Below are 19495 nucleotides of genomic sequence, written 5' to 3' on the forward strand. Positions count from 1 at the left end.
CTGGGGGTTAAAATACACCTAGCGTATCGTCCCATTTGGATTGTCCCTGTCAGTATGGGGAGACTGCTGATCTCACATTAAATGTGCATCATCTCAGTTAATTACATGTCGTTTTGCTAATTTGGAGTTAATGATCTAGCATTCCGATTATTAAACGACGTTAAGTCACATCATTGTGCAAAGGGCTGCTATTTCTGTCAGCACGCTCAAATTGCTCACCAGTGCCACTTCTAGACAGGCTAGCTGTGCTCCTGTTAGACGTGGAACAAGATCTTCACTCCCACTGCAATCATGAGAGGGTTAGCGTGCGACAGACATGTTGGATAATGGCGAGGTCCCTTTACCTTCAATTGTACGAATGCATATTATTTGTGGGTTCACCATGGGGGGGGGGGGGTCTCTGATAATCAGAGAAGCCTCACATTTGCAGGTTACGTTTTACTCAGAGAACGACCCTTCGCATCCAGCAGTGTGGTTCACACCTCCTTTCAGGATAAGTGGAGCAAAGACAAAAACAAACGAAAACATATTGTTGGTGCCCTGTTTTTCCAAATTTCATACCATCCTGACTAAAACTGAAGGCAGCCCACCAGTATGCCTGTAAAATACCCAAACTGGAGTCCTGCTACAGCGACGGCAAAGGAGACAAATTCTAAAACATTGCTGCCATCATGGAATGGTAAATTGTTGCCTACTTTACTTCTCTGCCTTTAACTTTGAAAATCATTCAGAAAAGTCTCTTGGAGTAGCCAAATGTCGGGTAATGCTGAATGTTTTAATATGTGTGCATACATATACACACCAACGCACTTAATGTATATTGGAGGAGAAAACGCACTGGATCTTAAAACATCTTCAAGTTTTAAAACACAATACAGATTATGAATACAAAGTGTTGTCTGCTGATTTTTTTAATGCCCTACATGCTGATATTCCTGGGTAGAGCTTCTTGTTTTCTGTGGAACGTTACACTTAATGTGCGCACACACATTATGTTTGGTAAAGGAACCAAGGACCTAGTATTGCACCAAAACAACATTCTTAGCATTCCACCGAGGCATATTTGACGATTTCAGCCTCTCCTTCAGGCATAGTGAAAGGCCAGTGTAGTGCCAAGCTTCTTTATTCTGTCACACTGCCCTCTGCAGGCAGTAAGAGGCCAGTGCAAAAGTATTCAATTGATCTCTGACATTATCTCATCTCAATGCGGAATAACAACTCAGTTCTTTCTGTACGGCCACAGCCAGAAACAGCGTCATTATCACTGTTCCAGATCCTCCCTTTAAGATTGTCATGGTTTCGCTTCAACGCAGAGTGTTAACGCATCTCCTTGACATTCACGCTGCAAAAAAATAACACACTTCCCATAACCACATGGCGCCATCTGTTGGCTGAGATTTAATTACCGCGTCTATCGATGGGACGAGAGCTTTTTCAAAAGGGAAGCACAGCGTGATAGATACCACGGGCCTAGCTGGGCTCATTTCGAAAAGGTCTCACAGAACAACTCCAGTAGAAATGGTTTATGATCGTGCCATCGTCTACCCTCAGGTGTTCACCTCTCTTCTGCAAGGAAAGGGCTGGTTGTGCATGACAGCGATGACAGTCGGAGTATAGTTGCGGTTACGATTTTTGGCGGCATGGTATTGGGCAAGGGGGAGGGGGCATTGGCGGGTGGAGGACATATTCGCTGGATTGTCACAGTTTCCGCGAAGACAGAGGAGAGGCGTCGCGACGCAGTGACGTTAAACGACGGGGGTAACCGACATCACCCCCCCCCAACCCCACCCGACTTACTGCTGGCTTGACCGCGAGTGGTCGACAAAGTCGAGGTGCTTCTTTGGTCTTGAAAGGAACGCCAGTGCGTGCGAGCAGCACCCACGCAGAAAGAAACGCCACTTACCAAGTGGGTGACCTGTGCATAAACCATTAACACCTGGATAAATTATTGCAGAACGTCTGCGCGGCGGTGCGTGCTCACGACCTCGGCTCGATCACGCGGCCGCCTGCTCTGTTTCCGTTTGGGAAAGGGGAGGGGGGGGGGCTGTTAAATAATCGCCAGTTGCCTCCATTTCCTAATTAAAACCAGATTTGTGCAAACATGACTAAGGACTTTATTAATCAAATCAATTTTTTTCCCTGTAATATCCACAAATAAATTGATTTCTTTTATATATATTTATATATATTTATATATATATAATAAATCTTCACATTTTATAATTTCATAATGTGACAAAATTCTCAGTGGGATTTCCAGCCATTACCTTCCTCAGTTCCCATGCAATCATAGGAAATTGATTAAAAGACTCAACAATCTGAGAAGACTGGACAAGTAGGGCGGCTTATCTTGCGTTAATGGAATTTCTTCTCGCTCGTACAAATGCCTCCTGTCACGTGAAGACTTGTCTTGATAGAAAATCTGGTTGTTACCCAGAGCATCTTGCTCGGACCAAAAAAAAAGGAAAGCAGTTGTCCTACCAAATGGTCCAGTTTCCTCTTCTTCTCCTTCTCACACGTTTCTTTTGTTTCTGTATAATAATCATCGTCGTCATCACCATCATTATAATAATTCCAATATTATTTTTCTCTTTCGACTTTTAAATAAATTATTTTGGCAATCTTCACGTGAAGTGTTTTAAAATAAACAAATACTCAAGTAGAAAAGAAAACAGAAAGGACAGAGGTAAAGAAAGGAAGGAATGCGTAAGAAAGAAAGTTAACCATCCATTTGGAGTCAGAAATATATACAGCTTCTGTTTTCAATAGTCCGCGTCTGTGTGCGTGTGTTTTTTTTTTGTTTGTTTTTTTTTTTGTCTTCCGTTTTCTCGACAGAGCTCTCGTGTCTGTAGTCCTGTCCGTGCTCTGTGTTATACCAGGGTATAAGATTTTGCGTAAGGGTTGCTGCTCTGTTTCAAGTGTCCCCTTGAGTCCAATAGTGACTCCTGGGAGCTGCTCATTTTGGCGGCCTGGGCCAGGTCGCCCCCCTCCCGCTGCGGCAGCGTGGAGGCAGTCCCGGGCTGCCATTGCTGCACCTCGCGGCTACTCGCCCCCGCCGCTGCCCCCGCCTCAGTCGAAGTGGGCTCCAGGAGGGCCGGCCGCTTCAGCGTGCGGCTCTTCTGAGGCTCCAGGCAGGCCTGGCCCATGGCCGCCTCGCGCCCGGATGCTGGGAGCCCGCGGTTTAGGAGGAAGTCCATCCGGAGATATGGGGGCAGGTGCACCAGCTCGCCTCCTGCAGGGCAAGGGAGAAAATGACGGGGACAAAATAATAGGTACAATTCTAGTACTTCAGCACAATTACTTTTCAAGCGTCACGCTCAGTCAGCAGTCAGCTTATTAGGATCTCTGCTTATTTGACCACTTGAAATGGTCTACCAACAATAATTTCAGTTAAATTGTGCTTTGATTGTTCCCTTTTTCCATTTATTCTGCGAGGTTTTGGTACAAAAAAACAAATCAACAAATTCATGATGCAAGCTGTTAACGTGGGACTTCCGGCTGAACGTCCGGCATGTATTCTGGAGAACCCAATTTAGGCAGCTTCCTCAAAACACAAAGTCTCAGGGATTGGAGATGAGATTTGTCAGACTAATGGCCAGTTACAAGCGTCACACAGGGAAGCATGTTCTTAAAGAGATACACCCAACATTTTCATGAATCTGTTTATGGGATGAATCAACTATCAAACTGTACTTTTTCGCTGCACAAAGCGAGGAATCCCAAATCCAGATTATCCTTTACACTAAACATTCATCTCTGTACATCTTGTCCTATACAGTATGTGACTTTGGCCACTGAATCATTGATTCCAGATTAACAAATTTAATAATTTACGATACCTTTAATAGGAATTATTAAAGCAGTCAAATTGATTAGTTATGCCCATATTTAATTGAATTAAATATAGATTTTCTACTAGTAGTTTCTTCACCTATCAAATTGACTGAGTCACGTACCTCAGGCAGGACGATGGCGAACCTTAGATTCTGGGGGTTTTAGGAACAGTTTTCCAAAAAATTGGATCTCTGTCAAGGTCAGAGCTAGGTAACGGTAGCCACATTTAGCAACAATGTGTTTAACACAGTGTTTCCCAATCCAGTCCTTGGGAAACCCTGGACAGTCCACATTTTTGCTCCCTCCCAGCCAATCAGGAACACCGAATACCTGGTACAGGTGCGCTGAGAGCTGAGAGGAATCAAAAATGTGTATTGTCCAGGGTTCCCAGTGGACTGGGTTGGGAAACACTGGTTTAATAAACTGACCAGTCATGTAAATGAGCGGGACGGTAGGGGGGAATGGGAGAGATGCTATTTTGGTTGACAGTCCGCCTCTGCCATCCACCTCGACAATGACAACCAAACTGGGACAACAGAGCATGCCTTAGATCAAGGGAGTAGGTTTGGGTTCAGCACTGGCAGGAACCAAATCATCACTGAACCCCCCCACCCACTAAACACACAGAATACGCCCACAGTAATGGTGTGAACATATCCCTATCGTTCATACTCAAATCTATGATCTTGCTTAAAATCTTTGTGATTACATTCATAGTTCTGTTCTTTTATTAGGGTATTTAATATACATATATGCATCCAGGGGTGGCATGGTGGTGCAGTGGTTAGCACTGTTGCCTCACACCTCTGGGACCCGGGTTCGAGTCTCCGCCTGGGTCACATGTGTGTGGAGTTTGCATGTTCTCCCCGTGTCGTCGTTCTCCCCACAGTCCAAAAACATGCTGAGGCTAATTGGAATCACTGAATTGCCCATAGGTGTGCATGTGTGAGTGAATGGTGTGTGTGTGTGTGCCCTGCGCTGGGCTGGCCCCCCATCCTGGGTTGTTCCCTGCCTCGTGCCCATTGCTTCCGGGATAGGCTCCGGACCCCCCGCGACCCAGTAGGATAAGTGGTTTGGAAAATGGAAATGGATATGCATCCATCCATCCATCCACTGAATCCCTTTATTCAGTACATGGTTGTGGGGCTCATGAGTGATTTATTTAAATAAAAATAAAATAAAAATATACTTAATTTAGTTTAATATTAAATTAATTTTCCAAGGTCACAGTGGGGACCAGCCAGTCAGATTGCCAGGGCTCCAGTTCTCCAGCATCCATTAAGAACATAAGAAATTTACAAATGAAAGGAGGCCATTCAGCCCATCAAGCTCGTTTGGGGGAGAATTCAGCTAAATGTACCTCACCCATGTTCTGACAGAAATATCATACTGATCCCACCCCCCCTGTGCCTTTGTAAACCTGAGGCAGGGGCTGTCAGATGCAGAGGCGGACATTTCAAGTCCAGAAAGTAAAAATCCAGGCCAAGACTTCGTTTCAACCAACCAGTTGAGAACATTGTGACTGTGACTCCTTATACTCAACTGCTTGGTTGAAACAAAATCCTGGCTTGGATTTTAAGTTTCTGGACCTGAGATGTCCACCTCTGGTCAGATGTCATATACCCGAGAACAGGCCCGTTTTCTGTATATTCTGTGCTATTTCGGTGTCAGGGACAGCTTACAGTCAATCTCAGTTGGGCACATGGCGAACAGGAAGCAGCCACTTCCAAATTAAGGTCACCTTAATTTGACCTTAGGCAGTCCTTTTGTGGCCTTAAAGTGCTGTGTTTTATAATCAGACAATGCCACTAGATGATGTCACCGTAGCCTCTGTTTGCCCTCATCATGTCCTGTCCAGTCTGGTTCTTGTACCATAAAGTCACAACAAAGCCCGAAACCCAAGCCTATCTTCTCGCCTTTCCTACCAATCTCACACTGCACTGTCGCCTAGTCTTCAATGTCTCCTCTAGCCGAAAACGGCAGTCTGGTGGCCCTCTTTGGTGCAGTCTTTCGACGGGCTGCTTTCAGACGAGTGAGAAGAGGATGTGAAGACAGACATGGACACTGGGAAACGGATAGCTGATTTTCAAAGCACACTGACTCAGTAACTGTAATAAGAGGCAAGTTCTTGCTTAAAAACTCTGGAAGTTAATTTACTCCGTTGCCGCCTGTGGTCAAGGATTTAGGGCTGTTTACAGACACAAACATGTAAATTGACGCTATGAAATGGGGAGAACCTCGATGTGGCTTTTGCTTAGCTCACAAAACAGGACTGGAACATATCAAAACACACCGGGTTAGTTGACTGGCTCACATTATAAATACGTTCAGACACTGTACTGTTAAGGGCACAGGACATGGTGCAGGCCGGAATGATGGTGACCATCCACTTAGCGGCTCCAAGACAAAAAAGGGTTTATTAAAGAAACAAAACATTAACAAAAACCAAGGGGACAGCGCTTCCAACATGCAGGATCACACCACACGCAACCCACTGAGCTATGGGCCAGTCTGGGGAACAGGGAAAACACACTAGGGCTAAGGGACTAAAATATGGAGGAGAAAAACCCACCTGCTAGTCAAAACAGAACAGGACAGGGTCGGATGGGCGCCGACCCTGACATATACAGGACATTAATTTTACATTTTTAAGTAATATGTATAAATATTCAAAATTTCCGATAAAACACTAGCTATAAAATTGATGTTAATATAATATATATCCTATGATTCCTTCCCTAGTCTTCCTGCAGTTTAACTACTGAAGAAGTCAAGGAAAATACAGTGTGGTCATGGACAGGATCTGGGGCGAGAGGGTTACTGGTCACAGCTGAATGCTGATTGGTCCCTGTAGTGTCCCCTCCCCTGTCACTAAAATATATCGTTGGCTAATGACAAGGTTGCCCCTCTGTATGAATTATGGCCTCCCTTATGCCCCTTGCCTTAAAAAATGGAAGAATAGTCCCTAGGCAGGATTATTTAATCTGGACATAGAGGGAAGGCTCACCTGGTCTGTGTGCCTTGGGGACGGCCATGTTCATGACCCGGCCCCCATCCTGAGGTTTCGGTGGGGATGCCGTGAACCTGCAGATGCCTGACTCGGAGGGCGTGCTGGAGGTGAGGCTGTCGGTGTACTCGTTGGTGCCGGCGGTCAGCTGCTCAGAGGACGTGTCGGAAATGAAGCACTCGGTGATGGTGAACTTGGCGTGCCGGAGCTGCTCCTCCATCTTGGCGTGCTCGTAGGCCCGGGCCAGCTCCTCGTAGGTGGAGGAGGCACTCTCCGTGGAGACCATGCTGCTCCGCGCCCGGTCTGAGCGGGAGGCATTAACAGTCAGATTTTTGCAGTGAGATTTTTATAAAATTGAGCTTCGCCTTGTGAGAACTGAACACAACATTAAATTAACTGGTTTTTATCACAATGTAGGGACATTTGGTCCCCACAATGTAATATTTACATTATCCACATGCACACACTCAATAATGATAATCATACTGTACAGTTTTTGAAGAAATATTTAAAACAGGCATTGAGGCAGCCACCTGTGGTGGAATATTCAGGTCCTTCAGAAACATAACACACTGCATTCAGCCGTAAGAGTGCATTTCATTGTGAGGGTGAGCAGAAATTATGGACCTGGACTTGTGGGGAATATTTCCAGTTCTCAGGAACTTTTCACTAATCTATCCGGAGAGTCTGCTTTTGGGCCTGAACGGGGTCTTTTAGCTTGAATTACTTTTAGTGCAAATATCCTGCCAAATATGAGTGCTGCTTGTTAGGTGCATTTAAGTCACTTCAGGTTAACCTGGCTGCCAAGAAACTGCATCAGGTTAGTGGCGGGAGGCTGTGTTGGAGGTGGGGAGGGGGAAGGGGGGGGTCACCTGTGTCCTGAGAAGGGCTGACGCTGTAGCTGTCACTCTCTTTGTCCACAGAGCCAGTGGCCCGGGGTGTGGGCAGCCTCCAGTCTGTGCTCAGAGTGTGGGAGGAGACGGGTGGGTGTGGCCTGTTCAGTGTCCACTGGCTGGCGTAGCGGTTTCTGGTGGCGGGACCGGCTTTGGCAGTGCGGCGGGCAGTGGGGTCTGCAGGGACAGTGAGAACACAGACTATACACACCTGCAGTCTGGCTGCTGGGGAGAGGCAGTCTGTCCTTTTGACTCATATCAGTGAATTATAACTGGTTTAATAATTAGCAGTCTGTAGCAGTGGGTAGCTCTTCTGCATTGCAGCTCTCAGGGGTTTACCTCCCGCCCTTGCTAGGTATACTATATCAGTCAAAAGTTTGGAGATGCCGAAATCTACAAAATAAGAGTGACAGCGTCGCATCACATGACCTGGCCACCGGATCTAAACAAAGTAGAGACACTTTTGGAGAAGTTTGGCCAGAGAGTGAGGAAAAGCAGATGATGAGTGTTCAGCATATGTGTGGGGCCTCCTTCAGGACAGCTGGAAAAGCATCCCAGGAGGCCACCTCTTTGAACTGGTGTAGTGGAGAAAATTGCGTCAGCCAGTCCCTGGAACCATTGGGGTTAAGGTTCTTGCTCAAGCACCCAAAGATCACTCTACCGACCTAGGGATTTGAACCTGCAACCTTCTGAGTCCCAACCTATAGAGTTACCTCCCCCCAAAAAAAGATTTTTTTGTTGTTTTTGTTTTTGGTCTGTACACAATCCATGTGTGTTATTGTATAGTGCTGATGACTTTATAATTATTCTAAAATGTAGAGAATAGTGCAAATGAACCTTTCTATGGGCAGATGCATCCAAACATTTGACTGGCACTGTATATGGAGTTTGCATGTTCTTCTCATGCTACGTGGGGCATCAAAGTTATACCAAAGGGTGTCCTAAGATTGCCTGTAGTTTGTATGTGTGTGTCTGCTCTGCAGTGAACCAGCATCGTACCCAGACTGATTCACCGTCTTGGCCAGGCTACAGGCTCCCCTGTAACCCTGACTGGCAGAAGTAGCTGGAAGATGTATGGTTTATAAAAATGATGTCAGTGCTACAGTAAGAATATTTTAAACACCTTCAAAGCAGAAAGCTAGTTAAGCACAGCTACTTTGTCGTCCCTCTCACCTGACCTACTTTATGGTATTCAGGCCAGGGCACATCTATAGCATTTATTTTTTTTCATTTGAACAGAGAACGACATCATCGGTAGTGGAGTTTTTGTGGTAACTTGTAATTCCATCCCTGAGCCAAGGGGAATATTGGTTTACCTCTGCCCTTGATTTTCATTGACTCAACCGACGAGTCTGATTCCATTACCCAGACTGGATATAGTAATGTGAGAAGCACATGGACTGTTCAGCTGTCTGGAAGGCCAGATATGCTATGGTCACCTGATTCCCAGGTTCTCGCTGGGCTCGGTACATTTGCACCTCCCTTGTCCGTCGTTTGGAAAAAAAATGTGCACTTAAAGAGTGAAATTATGGTTGGGCCTTAACCCCCGACTGCTCCAAAGAAACGGTCTGAACCTCGTCTCTGATCCTCACTTGTATGTCCCTTTGGACAAAAGCATATGCTAAATAAATATGTAAATGTGAAACGAATGGCCGCAGGTGGCTTACAGGTGCAGAACTTTTCACCTTCACTGCATCTAGTAGTTTATCTGACAGTTTTATTGAAACAAGTTTTCATCATTTACTCGAGAGTGTCATAGGATTATGATTTCTTACCCAAATATCCTATAAAACTGCTGCCTCCTGTGACATGAACCTACAATCATTAGGTTAGAAGCTTTTGCGCCCGCTGTCTGTATTAGCCTAAGTGTTTTATTTCACATATGCTGTCTGGGACAATAATGCCATCAAAAAGCCTGCGTCATGCCAATCTGTCAGGCCAAATTTGGCTGGAATAAATCAGCTGTTAATTTAATTAAGGCCGCAATCCTAATGAATAACTTTGGTAATAATCAATTATTGACCTCATGTGATGCAAATGCATTTGGATTCATGTGGAGGACTCTGTCACCACCGTCAGGGTGACTGATGTCACCTCCTATAGTGGGAGAGCTCAGTTAGTCAACCTGCCAGTTGACTCCTTGGACTGGCAGTCATACAAACCCTGCCTGTACTGCAGAAAGGGAACAATCAAACGAGAGAAACCGCTTGCACTTGGCAGAGCTTGCTTGTGAGTGTCCTGTAGCGCCGTGGGATCGACACAGAGCTCCAGAGCTGAGGACAGGATCGCGGGTCATGGACTCACTGGTTCCAGGTCGGGCATCAGATACATCCACTAGCGGGCCTGTCGCCTGCGAGAGCGACTGGTAGTGCACGGTGTGCGTGACCGTGGATGACTTCTGCTTCGAAGTCTCCCCGAAGTCGGCATCCGTTAGCAGAACTGTAGACCTATCGTCTGACAAAGAGATAAATGAATAAGAAGATTGCATGATGGACAGTCTGGAAAAAAAGGGTTAGGATTTCCATAAGGGTTTGCCTTAGGGTTAGGATTTCCATAAGGGTTTGCCTTAGGGTGGGGATTTCCTTAAGGATTAGTCTTAGGGGTAGGATTTCTGTAGGGGTTAGACCTTGGGTTAGGTTTAGGATTTCCATAAGGATTAGACCTAGGGATAGGTTTGGTTTTAGAATTAGGCTTCAGGAGTATTTTGTAACTGTTCTCCTAACTTATTGACACTGGCAACACCCCTATTTGTGAGTTCTTTTTAAAAAGCTATAACAACAACGTTCCCACCATCAACAGCATCACAAAATGGTGAGAACCTGATAATGTCCAGTATCAACCTATTCATTAATCCAACTCTCACTTTACACTTGAACCTTTACTATTCTGTTCCAGAGCCCAACTTTTCCAGAGAAAAACGAGTACACTGAAATAAGAGTGCTGATACTGGTAGTCATTAATCAGATCTCACACCACATATTAACAATATACATTTTTATTATGAATGCTGGTTGGAATGTCTCCTTCCGAAGCTGCGTCAACTGGTATTAAGAATAATTAGACCTCCAGAAAGCGGTAAGTTAAAAAACCTTCAATCATCCAATGTAAATGTATTATTTAGGGATCAGGCAGATTGAAAAGTGACTTTAGAAGAAAGAAAAGATTACGTTTAGGGTAAGGGTTAGGGAATAAAGGGATTACCATCCAACTTCTGTCCAAAAAGTGTGTGTGTGTGTGGGGGGGGGGAATTATGTGGAGATTGAAGAACCCTCCTGAAGAAAGGGGGGGGTTGGGGGAGGGAAAGGGGAGAATTATGTTTAGAGTACGGGTAAGAGTCCAGGTCGGCCAGAGGTAATCAATTTTCTGTTTAAGGGGGGAGGGGGGTGTTATGGTTATGTTTAAGATAGGGGTAAGAATCCAGATCGGTACAAGCAATCAAAGTTATGTTTGGGGGAGTGGGGGGGGGGGGGGTTATGTTTAATATAGAGGTGAGAGTGAGAGTCCAGATCAACAAAAAGGGAGGGGCGGGGGTTATGTTTTATATTTAGGCCAAAAGTAAAAGTCTAGGTCAGCAAGAGACAATTACAGTTATATTTGGGGGGGGGGAGGTACACCAAAATCAGGAAAACAGCTGGGGGGGGGTTGTTAAAACATAACATGGCATTTATTACCATTAACGCCTTCCGAAACCCATGTACCCACTTCATTAATCCATTCCTGTTCCCTAACCCTCCTCTGTCTCCCAAATCAATCTATTCCTGTTGCTGGAGTCTAATTTGGATTGAATGTTTAGTTTCTCCAATATATATTTTTATTGCAATGTCCACATTCCATTACATAGATCATATTTAGTGTCATTGGGAAAATATTAATATTATGGATTAAGAAAAGAATCAATGCATTATGCATTGTCCGCAGTCCTTCATTTAGTACTGTCCAAGTCTGTGGATCCACATATATTTTGGGTAATAAATAGATCTGTGGGGGTCGCTGTGGATTTGAATCCCATCACGATTTAGGGTTAGACCTTTGGGTCAGGGTTGCCTTAATACTTGGGGTCAGGGTTTGGGTCACGTTTAACAGTTATTTTTGCAAGTTTCTCATTTGTACGCTTTTGCTCATGTCCGCATTTACCTTTTGAGGAGATAACACCAAAAAAGGAAATTAAAGATATTTCTGGGTGACCTATAAAGTGTACTAAGTAGAGGGGAAATGGCCCCAGGTTCCATCAAAGAACGTTCTTGTGAACTCACTGTTTCGTCAGCACAGACTATGATGTTCTCGCTTTAAGATGGGCTGCTGAAGCATGCTGCTGTCGCATGCACAAGGCCGACATCGTAATGTACCGAACCGCTTCTGTTTATCGGAATCACATTTTCCATTAACATTTTGAGTAACATTGTTTTCGCAAAAAAAAAAAAAAAAAAAAAACGTTCTTTTTGAATGCTGGTGTAGGCATTTGTTTTTGTCAATGTGCTCACATGTCCAGCAGTTTGCTTTAAGCTCTAAGCCAATGAGATGCTGAGATGCGGGTTATCACAGTAGGGGGAGGCGGGACTTACCGATTGTCTCCATCGTGTCTCGCTCCTCTATGAGAAGTTGGGCCCTGGGAATATCTATGTGCATTCGAAGTGTCTGCTGCTGCTTGTTCATTGTGTCGGGCGTCCTTGTGTTCTTACTGTAATACACCAGAGTCATTGGTCCTCCTGGCCAAGCATCCACAACACACACTGTAACTTCATGAATCAGCTCAGTGTGGAGCCAGCTAGGAACCATGGTCTTCATGCATTGGTGCCAGACCTACCTCATCAGCATTTCTGCCAAGCTCTTTGCATCTGTGGGTTAGAAAAGGTACATGGTACTGTGGTGCAACCAAATTGCTGCGTCGTTATGTTAAGACCGACAGGACAGAGAGTCCCTCTGCACCCACCTCGCAGTCTCTTCAGCCTCTGCTCTCTCCTCCGTCTCCTCAGTACCAGCAGCAGGACGAAGAGCAAGACGATGCCCACCAGAATGCAGGAGATGGTTACCATCATCTTCAGGCCCTCGTTGCTTACCATGTTCTTCTTACTTTCATCATCTGTCTTCACCAGTGGTGGTATGGTACCTGGGCAGAGGACATAAAGGTGGTTCTTTATTGCCTGGCTGATATGCTGTGCATGAACAGCCAAATTACAGTAGAAGAATTATAGCTGATTTAGACCTAGTTTGGTAGAAGAGAGAAAATATGACGTCTACCCCTAACCCTAATCCTAATCCTAATATCCAACTATCTGCTAACCACTTATCCAGCCCAGGGTGGCTTGGAGGCTTTGGCAGGTAACATAGCGTACAAGGCAGGAGAACATCATGGACGGGACGCTAGTCCATTGCAGGACACACACACAATCACACATCATAGACAGTTTGGATCAGCACTTAAACACATGCCTTTGGTTTGTGGGGACAAACTAGAGAACCCAGATGATTCTTTACATAGAGATCATCAGAATGTAAACCATCTGAGTTCACACCCAATTATAGGTAATTTGATTGAGTTGCATTGTTGACGAACCAATGCCATATAATCATCTGCAGTAAGACTGCTCTAATTCGTCAAAGCCAAAAACATATTGACTCTGTTCTCTTGCAAATTTGACCGTGCGCTTCCTCCTGTTGTGTCCCCATTGACTTAAGACAGAACCGTAAGCTACTGACTGGGCAACCATGTCCGTAGCATTAAAAAGGATTTTCGATAATTGTAGCAAAGCTGTGACTCAGAATTGGTGCAAAATTAGAAATGTGGTTTGGCGTGGGGGGTATGAACATAACGGAGCCTCGGCCCGCGCCGAGCTCCAGAGTAGCAGCTCTCTGCGGACCCATCAGCGCCTGACCCTTCATGGGGATATAGTAAGTTTTGCTGGCACGTTCACAGCCAGTACTCCATGCTGACCTGAAGTTTTTAACATGAAGAAGTGCTCTCATCGACTAGCTTAATTTACAGTGCATGCAGTGCGAGTAATTATACTCCCCTCGTCCATCCATCCAGAATTTCACACCACCCCATGGCACTAAACATGGATTCATGGAATAGCGAGCTGATCGATACACTAGAATGGAATGGTAGTAAACCTGCCCTATACACTTTAGCTGATGTTAGCATAAAAACCAAGTGGACTTAGTTCATCGGTCAACGTAAAGGTGCTGCTATGAAGCTCAAACCACTTTTAACGTAATGCTAGAGATGATTTTTGATTGGGAAATATTATTATAAATGTGAGTAATATATGCATGGTTACACTTAAAGCTGATACCAACGATGCATTATAGATAAGGCATTATGGTGCTGATTATAATACATCATAAACTCCAATGAAACGTCATGTATAATGTACATACCTAGTATACATACCTTCATAAAGCATTCATAATGCATAACAAAAATGCCATGTAAATATTTATAGGCATGTTTATAATGTTTTGTGAACGAATTATGAATGCGTTATGAATGCGTTACGAATGTGTTCAGAGATTCTTATAGACATGGAATTCGTACAAAGTGTTATCATATACGTTAGTTGTTAGATGGATGGATATTTGGACTGATTTCCATGTGAATGACTGGTATCCAATTCAGATTGCTCCACTGCCTTGTGCACTATACTTCCTGGAGTGGTTTGTTGCCAGTGACCCAGTACATTATAAGTGGTTTAAAAGAATCACATTCCCGCAGGCTGTCTATTATCCACGGTTGCTATCTGTTGAAACTGTTTGAAAATTCATTTAAGGAATTCAAATTGTTCTAATCTGAGGAGACAAAATGTTATGGTGGCTGTTGCTGTTAATTAAGCTATCAGATGAAGAAGATTTGCATGTGCGAAACTCAAGGGTAATCAATTAAGAGATGCAGAAGTAAGTTCCCTGTCCAGAATAAGTGGGTGGAAGATGAATGGACTGATAAGTATGAGAGCAAACTATGTAGTTGAGTTTGTCTAGCCGATCATGCTATGAGGGAGCCATATAAAGTCCCCTGTAACATCCTTGTTCCCATGAGTCTGTTTACCATAATGAAGATCTAATGGTTAGTATAATAGTAACATTGGGAACTCACTTCCATCGGCATTGAGGGTGGCGAATTTGACCCTCTTCTCAGCGTAGCCCGCGCTGTTGCAGACCTTCATCTGGAGCTCGTACCATGTTGCCTCCTGCAGGTCATACAGGATGTAGCTCTTGGTCAGGGAAGTGCGCTGGGCCGTCGTCCAAACGGTGGAGTCCACGGGTCGGTACTCCAGCGTGAAGGAGGTGATGGGGCAGCCGCCGTTGTTCCAGCCAATCAGGTTCAGCCTGACGCGGGTGGAGTTGATGCTCGCGAACAGCTCTTGCTCTTTGGGGAACTGAGGTTCTGTGGGAAAAAAAAAGGCAAAGAACCAATCAGAGACGAAAACATCAACAGTACGTTCACACACATTCAGGTTCTGAAAGAGAGTCTAAATCAAAACAAGCCAACTGATGACTTTCAGTCTTTTGTAAATATCAGACAATGTGAATAGACCCATGTCTTCATGATTATAGGTCAATAAACCCAAACCGTACTTTTCCAGATAGCACATAGATCTGTATGCTGATGGAGGAGGTACAACATCCATCCATCCATCTTTAGTACCAGTTATCGAGTAAGGATTACAATGAACTAGAGCCTATCTCTGAAAGTATGTAGTACACAATACAGGACCATCCTGGGGCGGGACGCCTCTCTACTACAGTGAGCTTAATTCCCAAAAACTGAAGCAGTGAGCATTTACTAGCATGCATGCCTGCCTGTCTATCTTCTGATTTTATGACGCTGAAGGACATTTTGTACAACACAGCTAGCACCGTACCTTTGCCGTGGGTCTTGGCCTCGATGATCTCGCTGATGCGCCCAGGGCCAACTCCGTTCTGTGCTGTGAGTGTAAACTTGTACCAGGTGCCGCACTTGAGGTTCTCTAGGCGGTAGGAACGTTCACTGGGACTGATGGAAATGCTGCCCCACTGCTCACTGTTGTCCTCAGAGTACTGCAAGATGTATCCTGTGCACAGGGGCAGGGGGGAAGAGAGTATGTCAGTTACCCTAATGTCTGCTAATCTCCCCAGGCAACAGAGAGACTTCGAAATCCATTGCAGAGGAACTTCACACCAAATGGGCCACCTCTCTTTGGATACTGCTGTGAAAAACATTCAAAGAGCAACCTGAACTTCAGCAGAGCGCAGGAATCTGCTGACCAAATAAATAATTTAAACACACCCAAGGTGAAACTCTGGCACTGAAAAATGTTTAACTACTGGAGTGGCATTGGGAAGAGAAAATTCAGTCTAATTACCCACCATGCTGGGAGTAAGATGTAATCTTCAAAGAACTTAAGGATAGCAAACATCTTACAGCATCACAAAAAAAATCATTAAATTCAAATTTATAGAAAATCCAGTTTCCAATTATCCTAACCACCTCTGTTGTAATGCTGGTGTTGCAACCCATGATAAATGTCATTAGGGTCCCACTGTGACTAGACATGCCCATGACTAAGGGTATTAATTCTGTCCCCTAAACATTTTTTAATGCATTACGTTCCTTTTCCTTAACGCCTACCCAAAATATGTCCCTCTGAGGGAACATTTACAAAGGAAAGGAAAATGACCCAGTTCGCCAGTCTCCTCAATGACAGCTCTGAGGTGGACACCTCCCAAGGGAATCCAGGCAAGTTTTTTGATTAACTGGCGAGTCACACTCACCTCTGATGGAGCTCCCTCCATTGTCACCTGGTATCCAGGACAGGGTGATTGATGTGGTGGTCGTCTTGGTTACCGTAAGACGTGGCTGGTCGGGAGGAACTGAAAGCAGATTGACAGATATCGATGCCCGCTCCGACAGTGAGCCATTGATGAAGCTTGTGCCTTCTTAAGTAGTAGGCATCTCGTCCTTTGAAGACATTGATTTGCTCAAGGTGCGCTGTTAACAGTGGGTTTATGTACCATAGAAGAAAGGCATCTCGAAATCCTGCTTACCTTGAACCTGCAGGTGAAGCATGATTTCATCAGACCCCCAACTATTGCTAGCCACGCAACTGTAGTACCCAGAATCCTCTGCTTTCACAGTACGGATGACGAAGCTGCCGTTGCTATGGACGCTGCGGCGTCCATCGATCAGGACTGGGCTAGGGGTGCCATTGCTGAAAAACAGCAAATTACACTCATAGACTAACAGCCACAGATTGTTTCTGAAAGACCTTCAGAGTCCTTGTAATACTGACAGTGATCACATCAGACCAGCAGCAGTTTTCTGTATTAGTACATCAATCCATCTAGACAGACTCAGAAATCCTATACGTTGGATAATATACGCTTCAATTGCTGGTTCCACCTCAGCGTGACCGGCAGTGACGGCCCCATCCACTCGACCAGTCTCACCTCCCCTTCAGCCACTTGATGCTTGGAGATGGGTCTCCCACGGCTTTGCAGGGTAGGACTATGTCCCTCATCCATGGCGTTGTCACCGTCCCGCTGAATGTTAAGATCCGGGCAGGGGCTGGGAACGACATGCATCACGTGTAAGATAGGAGCATCATAATAAACGTTACATAAACGTTACAGGAAACGTAACATTGGGAGGAAGGGAGGTTTCTGTATCGAAAGAGGATGACTAAATGGGATGGATAGGAACGCTGACAATAATTCAGGTCATGCTATTTCCGGACAACCAAACTAGGGCTTTCATTTTTATTTGCGTGTCCATAAATGGCTTGATACGATATGGTATAGTGTTATAAATAATTACAGTCTTTGAACAGTCACTACAATCTATGAAGTATTGGGCTTTCTTTGCTAGGACATCAAAGTGCAGTACCTTTGGCCAGGGGCTCGACGGTGATGATGTCGCTGGAATTCCCGCGACCTGCGGCCGTCACGGCGACGACCCAGATGCTGTACTGACGGTTGCGACTGAGGTTGGGGATACGGTAGAAATACACGTCCGGGGAGGCCTCAAACTCGCTCATTACCTGAGAGACAGATTGAATGGAAGCAGGAATCACTTCTGCTGTAGAAATTTTCTTGGCTGGGGAGGGGCTTAGGAGGACCATTAGCGGGCACAAATTAGATCGCAATACTTGATAGCTGGACACCTGTCACGTGAAATGAAATGTCTGGTCTGCAAGGTTCAGTTGTGGCTATAGGGATCTTGGTAGTATTAGACGTCAAAGTATAAGTGTTAGATCTGAACTAAAAGGCCCAAACCCATAGGATCCAGGGGATGGCCAGCAGAGATGTGGAAATGTGAGGTTCCTCCTTGCTATTATGTGTCACGTGAGCTGACGGTGGGGGAAGCGGAGAGATGCAGGTCGTACCGTCGGGTAGGGGTTCGAGCAGAAGACGGTGTACTTCCTGATGATGCCGTTGAGTTTGAGGGGCGGCAGCCAGGAGACGAACACCACTGAGTTGGCGGCGGCGGCAGCCTTCACTCCAGCAGGGGGTCCAGGGACTGCGGGGGTCAAAGCCCGCGTGAGACATGCCAGACAGCACGTTAGAGCTCTTCCTGTTACAAGACTCTCAGGTGGGGACTCTCAACGGTAACCTCTACATGCCCGAGCAATGAAAGACATTTGACTTAATAAAATTCTAAAACTCCCAACACATTTGGTGCAAAGTGCTTAACACAGAACCAAACAGTTGGACTTACTGATATACCGACGCTCAGTGCAACAATATAATAAATTATGGGAGGCCAGTTTTATCCAAAAAAGGGCCACTGTGTGCAGATTTGATTGGCTGAGGAGGCCACACACCTGGATTTGAACAGCTGGCCTAAAGGTTATCCCAAAAACCTGCATGATTGGCCACCCCTGGTATAAATGATTGGCAAATTAGACCCAGTAAATTACAGAAGGGAGGAATCAAGAAAAAGCTCCAAGGAGATCCAAGGACCGTTGCCAGGGACACGGTAACCATACACAGACCAGAGATATTAAACAATTTAGCTGTTCTGGCATTGCGATTTTTTTTTTTTATTATTTCATCAAAGACCTGATTCTTTTTCCCAATTCGACTCATTTGTACAGCTGGCTTGTTAATTAATTAAATTAATTTAATGTAAAATCATATTAGGTACCTCAAGTACCAGAGCAGGGCCCCGTCTAGATTTAAACTAACAACATTCACTGCCTTTATATCTGCGTAATGGAGTGTTCGGACAAGCAGTACTGCTAAATTAGTGGATGCTAAAGCTGAGAAATCCCCCCCCACGTGCTCATACCGTCCTCCTTCGTCCGTGTGAAGATCTGCTCACTGCGTACTCCATCACCCGCGCGCGTGAAGGCGAGCACCTGGATGCTGTAGTTGGTGTACTTCTCCAGACCATCCAGCTCCAGGGAAGGTTGAGACGTGGTGACATTCCTGATCTCTCCCAGCTCTAAGGCAGAGGCAGGGTGAAGGGCAGAGGCAGGGTGAAGGGCAGAGGCAGGAACAGCACAGAGGCGGGTCACTCACGGAACACTCCAGAAAGGCTAGTGGCATTTGAACCAAATCATTTGCCCGGCAAAGATTTAGTGCAGGCTTGTTGTCTGAGAGAGACAACTGGAGACGCAACACTTAGCATGTGTGACCTAGCAGTTATATGTACAGGGTAATCGGTTCCTGATATTCAAGGGTTCCTGATATTCCATGGTTCCTGATATTCCATGGTTGTGCTTTTGTTCTTTTATTTGTTTGTTCGTTGTTTGTCCCGGGCCTGGCCATGAGGGGGAGTGAGGGG

General features: G+C 45.3%; 1 protein-coding gene across 2 annotated transcripts in view; it reads right to left on the reverse strand.

Annotated features, from left to right (window-relative positions):
- Nucleotides 1-385: 385 nt before the first annotated feature.
- The window catches only part of dscamb (Down syndrome cell adhesion molecule b), a 148390-nt gene continuing 129280 nt past the window's right edge, over nucleotides 386-19495 (reverse strand). For both annotated transcript variants that reach the window (XM_048981463.1, XM_048981464.1), the window contains 15 exons: nucleotides 18998-19153; nucleotides 18093-18226; nucleotides 17594-17747; nucleotides 17158-17275; nucleotides 16756-16919; nucleotides 16483-16581; nucleotides 15594-15782; nucleotides 14825-15115; nucleotides 12665-12841; nucleotides 12539-12569; nucleotides 12297-12412; nucleotides 10039-10188; nucleotides 7714-7911; nucleotides 6842-7144; nucleotides 386-3232 (listed from right to left, as the gene is read on the reverse strand). In XM_048981463.1, the coding sequence (XP_048837420.1) occupies nucleotides 2871-3232; nucleotides 6842-7144; nucleotides 7714-7911; nucleotides 10039-10188; nucleotides 12297-12412; nucleotides 12539-12569; nucleotides 12665-12841; nucleotides 14825-15115; nucleotides 15594-15782; nucleotides 16483-16581; nucleotides 16756-16919; nucleotides 17158-17275; nucleotides 17594-17747; nucleotides 18093-18226; nucleotides 18998-19153 (2642 nt within the window). In that variant the 3' untranslated portion in view covers nucleotides 386-2870. The remainder of the gene's footprint in view (nucleotides 3233-6841; nucleotides 7145-7713; nucleotides 7912-10038; nucleotides 10189-12296; nucleotides 12413-12538; nucleotides 12570-12664; nucleotides 12842-14824; nucleotides 15116-15593; nucleotides 15783-16482; nucleotides 16582-16755; nucleotides 16920-17157; nucleotides 17276-17593; nucleotides 17748-18092; nucleotides 18227-18997; nucleotides 19154-19495) is intronic.

The sequence above is a fragment of the Brienomyrus brachyistius genome, chromosome 17 (genome assembly GCF_023856365.1).
Source record: "Brienomyrus brachyistius isolate T26 chromosome 17, BBRACH_0.4, whole genome shotgun sequence".
Taxonomy (NCBI): Eukaryota; Metazoa; Chordata; class Actinopteri; order Osteoglossiformes; family Mormyridae; genus Brienomyrus; species Brienomyrus brachyistius.